At 42.0% G+C, this 9,596-nt stretch overlaps 1 protein-coding gene across 3 annotated transcripts in view; it reads left to right on the top strand.

Moving 5' to 3' along the window:
- The window catches only part of meis2a (Meis homeobox 2a), a 72,162-nt gene extending 65,537 nt beyond the window's left edge, over nt 1-6,625 (top strand). For all 3 annotated transcript variants that reach the window (XM_015028008.1, XM_015028007.1, XM_015028009.1), the window contains exon 9: nt 6,511-6,625. In XM_015028008.1, the coding sequence (XP_014883494.1) occupies nt 6,511-6,591 (81 nt within the window). In that variant the 3' untranslated portion in view covers nt 6,592-6,625. The remainder of the gene's footprint in view (nt 1-6,510) is intronic.
- Nucleotides 6,626-9,596: the final 2,971 nt, after the last annotated feature.

The raw sequence follows: 9,596 nt of genomic DNA, 5'->3' as shown, positions 1-9,596 counted from the left end.
GGGAAAAAAAAATTTTTCTTTTCTTTTTTTCTTCCCCCCGCTGTTTTCGGGGGGGGGGGGGGGGGGGGAGTATTTCTTTTTTTTATTTTTCTGGGAGTGAGAATTGTGAAGTGGAAGAAAAGTTATACAGTACATTGTTTTTAGTTTTATCTTAAATCGTAAAATAAAAATCTGGGGTGCACTTGTGTGCTCTCCCCTCACTACTCTGACTCCCTGTAACAAAATCCAGTAACCTCGCCAGCCTTTAGAAGTCACCTGCATCGACCTAAAGACACCATCCCCACAGTGAAACATGGTGGTGGCAGCATCATGCTGGTGGGATACTTTTCTTCATCAGGGTCAGGGCAACTGATCAGAGGTGACAGGAACATTGACAGAGAGAGGTAAATGCAGAGTAATCCTGGAAGAAAAAACTGTTACAAGCTGTAAGTGACTTGAGACTAGAACGGAGGTTCACCTTCCAGAAGAAAAGTCTCGCTAAACATACAGCCAGTGTTATTTTCAGGTGAGAACCTGAGCCAGGACTTAAAAATTGTTGTCCACAGATGCTCTCAATCGTCCTGGAGAGCCAATGGCCGGTGATTTCCTCACTATTTTGCAGAGAAAAAATGGGCCAAACAAACTCATTCTCCTCCTATCATAACAAGTGCAGGTGGGCTGAGTGCAGGGTAAATGCTCTGCACTGTGCTGTGGATTGTTTTTGATTTGAAAACTTATGCTAAATTTATTTGACGTATCTGTTTGATCTTTCATTAATGCTGGTATGTATTCCATCTCGTTGTCATTTGTCAAAGAGTCCCATCCTAATGTTATTAACTATGACAACTTCATATTTAAAATATGCCAATCTTAGTCCTGCTCCATGCAGAATCCATATTAAAATGTCATTCCTTCATTTGTTCCTGACAGGGAATATTATTATCATCCCCCAGTCACTTTGATTAAAAACAAATATGATTCCAATCAAAGTTTGAATGCAATATTTCTCCAGAACCTGACACAATAAGTCACAATAGAACTGCTCAATGGTTAACAACACAAAGAAAATAACCTGGTAAAATTGTATTTTGCACGTTTATTTTCCAAAATAAACAAACAATTTAACTAAGTAAAAGATAAAAGCAGATGATCTGAAATCGCTATCCAGCAGACAGCGTGACTGGGATCTAATCACAGAAGTCATCCTGAGCAAATCCTTTGTGTTGCCATGGCACTGGGGGTAAACAGCCAATGGCCTGTGATTTCCTGGGAGTCATTAGCATGGAATAGGTTTGCAAGCCACCGCAACCTTTTGACCTGGCTCCATAACTCATGTCACACACTGATGATGTAATTAATCAATGGAGGTCCACCGGCGGCTCCTGTGAGGGGGGCTGCATGATCAGTGGGTGGAGTGGAGGCATCAGAGCTGGGGAAGTGGTGGGGGTTGCACGGAGCAGTTGGGATAATGATCGGGCTGTGGGATTTGATGACGGCTGCAAATAGGTGTCAGGAGAGTACAAAAGTGATATATGGCAAACTGGGTGTTGAATGAGTAGATGGGAGTCAGCGTGGGCGAAAGGTGTGCTCTGAAGTAAGAGTGGTCCAGCAGTACATGTGGTTATTATATGTGGTGTGTGTTAAAATGCCAAGCTGGGCTCAGGGGGGGTTTAAGGACCATACCCAGCAGATGATAGAGCTACCTCCGCTTGTAATGTTCAGAAACCAATGGGGCTATTACTTCCAGGCTTATCAGAGAGCAGGGAGCACATCAGACCCTGCAATTTAGCCAGCAGTCAGTCACACATACAAATATGCAGACATAGCCCGATGCTCTGATGAATGGCGGAGTGCGATCTGCCTGTGCAGGCTGTCAGAACAAGGCTACGTGTCTTAAAATAGATTGCACCGCATGTCTTCTTGTCTTAAATACATTTCTATATAATTAACAGAGTGGTTTCAGCTTAACACTTGCGCCGAGACAAATTGAAATTGACCGAAATCATTTCCAGGCGGTTTTTACGTCTTGCTGTAAAACCTTGTAAGGATATTGGCTTTGGTGTTTTTAACGGAACATATCGAATGGATCCGAAGCTGTTTGGGAGGTTATCAATACTCTTCCTGTTCTTCCAGCGTGTTTGTGTTTCGGTCATTAAATAGTCATGTCACAGAGTCTCCAGAGAGTTGAAAAGATTTCCAGAAGAGAACACATTAGGGGTGACTACTTCCTTTTCCAACTCTGAGAAGATTTTTTTTTTTGTGTGTGTGCTTATTGGCTGATTACCAATTACCAGATTTACTTACTATTACCAATAACAGATTAGTTTGAGACCTAAATAGTAATTTCTCATATTTTTACAGCGGTCTAGCCTGCTGTGTCAAATTGTCTGAGTAATTGGTCTTGAATCATTAAATATGTTTGTGTATAAGCATCACTGGAAAGATGAACTCTTCAGGATGCAGATAAAACTAATTTCTTTAGTTGTGTGTGAGTGCAAAGGTGCTTTGGATAAGCATTTATACCACATTAAACCTTTTTCCTATTTCTTCAGGTTATGCACATAAAATAATACATTTTATTGGGATTTTATGTGTTTGACCTGCAAAGTCAATCAATGAATAAATACGTTTATTGTCTTGTATTTATTCAACTCCATCAACACTTTGCAAAACTATCTTTGGCTATAATTGCAGCTACAAATTGTCTTTACCATATTTACACAACTACACCCTGAAACTTTCGGCCAATTCATCTTCGCAAAGTCAGGATCACTCAGAGAGATTGGAGAATATTCATTTTTAAGTTTCAGCAGTTATACTTGTGATATACATGTATATGCTTTGGCTATATAAACCATTTCACTTTAGCTCTGACGAAATGTTCAGGGTCACTGAACTGCTGGAAGGTGAACCTCCACTCCAGTCTCGACTATTTAGCGAGCAGATTTGTTTTTTTTTTTGTTTTGTTTTTTTCACGGGATTCCTCTGGGTTTTGCTCCGTTCATTTCCTCATCAACTCATATTAGATTTTTGACCCTGTTGATGAAAAGAATCCCCCGACCCCATCAAGATGTTGTTGAAGTATCTTCCACTTCACAATTGTGCATTTCTTGGGTTTGTCTGCGTCAGAAAATCCCACTGAAATACATCATGGTTTGTGGTTGTACCGTGAAAACCTGCTACAAAGGTTTAAGGGGTGTGAATGCTTTTACAAGGCACTGTGCCTCTTGTGCAAGTGTGGAAGTGCATCTGTGAAAACATCTTGCAGGATTGCAAGGAGAGGAAGGAAGATCACAGAGAGCTGGAGAAGGAACGGGTTAAAGGGTGAGAGCTGGAAGAGGCATGAGCTGGACAAAATAGGATTTTTTTTCCTTTACTGTCGTGTCTATGCGGTCAGAGTAAATCTCCTTACTCAGGGGTTTTGTGTGCAAGGGGGCTTTAACGTCCCCACTCTCCTTGATGAGACATCTTTCTTGTTTGTTCAAACCATTCATTACGTGGAGGCTGCTGGACGAGCTGTGCCGCTGGCCGGCGTATTTATCACCAGGCTAGAGCGCGCTTTGGCTGACAGTAGGCGATTGATGACCAGGTCTGGGCCTGAGAGGCTGAGGAAGCCTTAATACAATGTAAATGACCCACTCCCATTTCCAATCTAGGCTAAACCCGAACCCCATCCCTGCCAAGGTATCTTTACCCAAGAATCCGCCTGCGGTTGTTTCTGTGCACATGTGCATGTATGTGTCTGTGCTTGCTCTGTTACATGTGCAAGAGAATTCAGATGAACACAATGGAAGCATAGAAGTTTTAGGGGTGTGGGAAAACAGGCTGCACTCCTGAATCACGCTGCTGTGGAGAGGATGTGCACAAATAAGGCAAACATGCAGATGCATAGACGTCTATTTTCTCTATGCACCAATGCATCTTCTCTTTATGCACACTTTCATTTGTGCATACACACGCACACACGCATACACACATACGCACAATAACTCTGTCATTGCTAGCCAAGGAAATGTCAGCACCTGGCAATCAAAAATTGCATTTCTATGCAAGCATTATCATTGTCCCTTAGTTAATGATTTTAGCATATTAAAAGGGTCTGTGTACATAAGTACAAATCAGATTAATCCTCCTCTGCGGCTGGGACTCATTATTTGTCCAATCTGAGTCTTGTTTGGTATTAATTGTGCACATTCCTTGAACCATATTTTTAATCTATCCTTTAATTAAAACATTGAAACAGGCAGGGCTACCTGAAAAAAATGAAATCCTCCTCCGCACCGATATGAACTCACACTTACATCAATTATTTCCACAGTAAATGAGAAAATGCTTCTTGAGCAACTGTTATCACGTCGCGTTAAAATTGGATTCAATTAGCACAAGCCAGTAGAGCATCACCAGCTGTAGAGTTTGCTCTCTTGATGAGCTCAAGAGCTGAAATGACGAGGCCAAAGTTTTGATGATTGGAGGTTGTTTTTTTTTTTCTTTTTTTTTTGCTGGAAAAAAGGGGAATGTGTGTCAGTGACGCCTGAAACCATCTGAAAATAGAGAGGGATTTAAACGTCACCTTTTCAAAGAGAATTTTTCTTTGTTTTGATTTGCAGGTGTCATGCCTGTGAAGGTTTTTATGCGCCTGTGTGTATTTCTGTTTGCACACGCTTTCTGTGTGCGCATGCACACGGGCTGAATGAAACACATAGTGTCTCATTTGTTTCGTTTGCGTGCGCCCCGACTCTTAATCTGGCCCTTAAAGACATCTGTCACCAGCGATCACTGTTGTTTTGTCATGCTTCATAGCAGGCCCGGAGGGAGCGAGGCAGCCCAAGGTCTGCCATTTATATCAACCAATGTTTTTTAGATTGGACCTGACACAAATAGTTTCATTGCAGCCCTTGTCGGAGATTTCCATTTTCAGGTAAAAAATCCTGGCAGAGCTGTAGAGGAGATTTCACAGTATTCAGTTCCTTTGGCATTAGCCCCTATTCAGCTGCTCTCGGTGAAAAAGCCACCGCCAGGATACATGTCAGACATTCAAGGAAAGATAAATGTATTTGCTGCAAATCTGCTCCCACTCATTTTGTTGCCTGGTATTATGAAAGGATTCTCAGACACTACAATATCTGCGTTGGGCCAGCTGCAAAGTCTTGTCAGCCTGCGTATATGTCTCTAAGTGTCTTCTTTAGCTCTGTGTGCAACACATACGTTTAGCATACACACTATATATGTTGAAGTTTTCCTGTTTTGTCTGTATGGGCAGCCTGGGGATTTTTAAAACGGGGTTATCATAACTGACAGTTTTGACAAACTTGTTTGACCAGCTTTGACTGGTTTAACACAGAATTTTGAGCGTGATTGTGTGCGAGAGTGGGTGAAAGCATGCATCCTGAATGTCCATACCGCGTGAGGGAGTGGCAGGGTTGGGTGGAGGTCACAAGTAGGTGCAGTCTTAGATTACACAATGCAACAAACACAGGAGCATATTGCATGCGTGCAACAATGTGCAGCAGCATGCAATATAACTCACGCAGCCCTTTAACTCTTCCAGATTTTGCCGTGTCATAAGCACAAACCTCACATTTTAGATTGAGGGTTTTATGTAATGAATCAACGTAAAGAATTGCATGCATTGAGAGACGGCATTGACAGCGTCATGGTTTTGAAGTACAAAAACAAACCTTTTTGAATACATCGTTACCATCTAACCAGTTCTTCTTTGCAAACAATTTTAAGTTCCTTCACTTTAGATGAGATACATATCTGGATATCAATCTTTAAATTTTACCATAGATTATTTATTGCTCTGGACTTTGACTGAGCCATTCTAGCACATGCATATGCATTGATCCCAACAATCGTTTTGCAGCCCTCGCTGTATGTTTATGGTAGTTGTCCTACTGGAAGGAAAACATTCAAGGGTTTTAGAGCCTGAATTAAACTAAAGTCACCCAAACATCTACTTTGACCAGCAGATGTCCCTACTCAAGGAAGTCACCCCTACAGTATGATGCTTGCACCACCATGTTTCACTATGAGGGATGGTCTTCTTAGGCTGATGTCCACACAGTGTTTTGCTTATAAGCCAAAATGTTTTGCTTTGTCTCAAAAGGCAAGCTGAATTTCTTATAACTTTGTTCTGTTCACGTTCCCATGAAGGCCTTCGTGGAATAGTTGTTATCCTATGAGGTGTGGATCTCTGCAGCTCCTCCAAAGTAATAATGGGTATCCTGGTTTCCTGCTTCTCTGATTAACCAGGAAACCTAATCGGGCCATTAATTTAGGTGGAGAATGAAGACTTCTGAGACTTGCACTTCTGCCATATCCTCCCCATTTTCATTTTACTTAGCTGTTTATGCTCTTCTTTAATTTGGTCTCTCGCATAAAAGCGATAATACATTCAGGTTTGTGGCTGAATATGTTGAAAACAAGTATGTTCATGTGTTCATTTCCTAGAAATGTCCATGCTCCTGTTAATCTTTATGTCAAAGTGGCTCATGTTTGTGTTTTGCCCCTGTCTCCTTCCTCCTGCAGCATCCATACCCCTCTGAAGAGCAGAAGAAGCAGCTAGCCCAAGACACGGGCCTCACCATCTTACAAGTAAACAACTGGTGAGTTAAGATTTCCGCCTTCCCTATCTCCGCCAACAGCATCGCTCTGCCTTTCATTCTCAAAAGCCTTTGCCTCCACGTCTACCCACCAGCCATGACGGCTAATACTCCTAAAGTGTGAAAACCGTTTATGTACATCCCTCCCCGTCATCCATAGACACACACACACGCTCACAAACAGTGACAACCTTTGTGGCACTATTATGTTTGTGCTACGGGGATATGCCAATGTTATCGGTACAGTGTTCTGCAGCTGAGTCTGTGATCTTTGCGGGTTTGATGCATGTATATATATATATATATATATATATATATATATATATATATATATATATATATATATATATATATATATATAGTTGGATATATTGAAAGAAGCAGACAGAGATTGTAAGCCATCCCTACAGCAGCTCTCATGTCTACCGCACCCCTTTATCCACAAAAAAAAAAAAAAAAAAAATGATTCCAAGCACTGCCACGAATGCCCCACAACAAGCAAAACTGGCTTCCACCCCCTCCCCGTTTTACATGAGCTATACGGTGGATTAAGGTTTTGGTGGCCTGGCCAGCAGGGTCTTTGTAGATGGCTTAGCACATAACTGGGGGTGGTGGATTAAATAAAATGATCACAGAAGCAAAGAAATGATACAGGAATTACTTATCAAAATACTAGCCCAGGTTTTATCTGCGGCTTAATTTGGTTCAGTACATTCTCAGGCTGATGTTCAGATTAATTGAACTGACAGCCTCCTTTCAAAATTCCAGGAAGGTATTTGCACGGATTTCAGGTCTTACACAAACTTAATTATATGGAACCCCATTTTATCATTCTAATTCCATGTAGTGGGGGTTCTATTTACAAATGACAAGTCTGTGCCTTTTATTCACAGCTTTCCTTAATATATTTATCAAAGCGGGTTCATTTACAAAGTGCTCTATCTGTTGGATACAGGCAGGCCGACATTAACGAAGCTTTTAGGTTTATCAGCCTCGCAGCCCTGACAAGCCACCCGAGGGTCAATTGATTTTTTGGTTCTGTGATTCATTTTTTTCCCCCCTCATTTTTACCGGATCACAATGAGAAACATGCCTGCAGAATTAGCCGGGTTTGTCAGCCTTATCTATCAGCCCCCATCCCCTCCTCCCCCTCCCTCCTCCCCCAACGCCTCCCTTCCTCTTACCCCGCCACCGAACCTCCACCCTCCCCACCCTAAAATGGCTCTGTCTCTTTCACACACCCTTTTGCTTTATTCCCTTGTAGCCAGGGGAAGTCAAGCTACTTAAATTGGCCACAGGAACCGTTGTTATCAGACTTTAATGCACCCTACAGTGTGGATAGCATTTCAATTACACCAGTAACCAAAGATTAGACCCCGCTTGCCTGTTTCATGCCTCATGCCACGTCGTGCACCTTACCTACAGGAGCAGAAAATTGAGTTGCCTTGCCTATGTCATGGTGATTAATGCGGAAATACTCAGCTAAACTGGGAGGAGAGAGACAGAGTAACAGATTGAGGCATAGACAGATGTAAGCAGAGTCCCTGACTTATCTTTAGTCGTGAAATTTAAGCATCAGATTCGTTTTACCTGCGCACAATTTTTTTGAAGCCTTGCGAAAGTATTCATGCTTTTTTTTATTTTCTTCTAACTTTGTCACATTTTGTCCACAAACTTTGAAACAAGACCATTAGGTTAATCTGATGAAGAGGAATATATATTCTATTGGGGTTTTCTGTCATACATTAACACACACGCTAGAATTAAATTGTGAAGTTTAAGGAGCCTATAATGTGATTTATAAGTAAAACTCTCAAAATTTAGTTATGCTTGGGTAGAATAGGTTGGAGAATCACCTTTTGTTGCAATAACAGTTGGATGTGTTTTTCAGGCACGTGTTCACCAGCATAGCACGTATAGAGTGTATTCTTTTTTTTGCAAAATATCTGAAACTCAGTCAGACTGTGGAGAGCTTCTGTAAACACATATGGATTAAAGTCTGGACTGTGATATGGTCAGTCTACCAGGTGAGGATGCGTTGATCCCAACCATTCTGCTGTAGCTCCTGCTGTATGTTTAGGGCTTTTGTCCTGCTGAAAGGAGAGTCTCCACCTCAGTGTCGCAGTTTTATTCATAAAAAAAAACATGAAGGTCGTGCTATTATTTTTCTGTCCACTTCAAATGTATGCACTACTTATTTTTGATCTATCACATAAAATCCCAGTAAAACAGAAGGAAGTCTGTGGTTGTAATGTGGCAAAACTTGAACATATTTAAAGGGCACAGAGGGTTTTGCAAGGTACTCCATGTTTATGTGCATATGCATCAATGTCAAATTATCTACACATTGTCATGTGGAGTTGAAAAATGACAATAGCTGCATGAATAAACGTTCACATGGGGTAAAATTTTCAATAAGACACTAAAGAGGAGAGGAATATTGTACTGCGAGGCCATCAGTGGTTTACTCTGAGTTTGGTCAGCACAGGATGCTTCCACATTAAAGGGACGTGTTACAGGGAAGGAGAGGCGAGCGGATGACGTTTTACATATCTCACTTTCCATGCCAGTAATTTACATTGTTCTGTGCTGATTTATTTCTGGTTCTACCCGGCCCTTATACGGCCCATATGGGGATCACTTGAAGCATTTCTGTGTTATAAAAAGAGAAGATAAAAAAGAGAGAGAAAAAAAAAACAGCTTTCCAAATTCCTGGCTGGCCCTCACATTGTTCTGTAGTTCCCTTTGATGCATGGCTGCTGCGACGTTACCGGCCAAAGAGGGGCCAAGGGAGACAGAGACAGACGAAGGGAGAGATAGGAGGAGAGGATGAGTGGGGGCGGGGGGAGGTGGATGGGAGGGGATGGCCGCCGTCTTCGGTTACCAGAGCTTTCCCTTGGGGAAAGGATGTGCTGAATCAGGGCTTTGTCCTCCGGCACAATCGCAGCCCGGTGAGGGCACAACGGTGCTCTGTGTGATAGTCAATGGACAGTGCATCTCGCTCTTTTCCCA

The sequence above is a fragment of the Poecilia latipinna genome, unplaced genomic scaffold (genome assembly GCF_001443285.1).
Source record: "Poecilia latipinna isolate Pla-1442-1.1 unplaced genomic scaffold, P_latipinna-1.0 Scaffold112, whole genome shotgun sequence".
Classification (NCBI taxonomy): Eukaryota; Metazoa; Chordata; class Actinopteri; order Cyprinodontiformes; family Poeciliidae; genus Poecilia; species Poecilia latipinna.
This window is presented reverse-complemented; position numbering and strand designations above follow the sequence as displayed.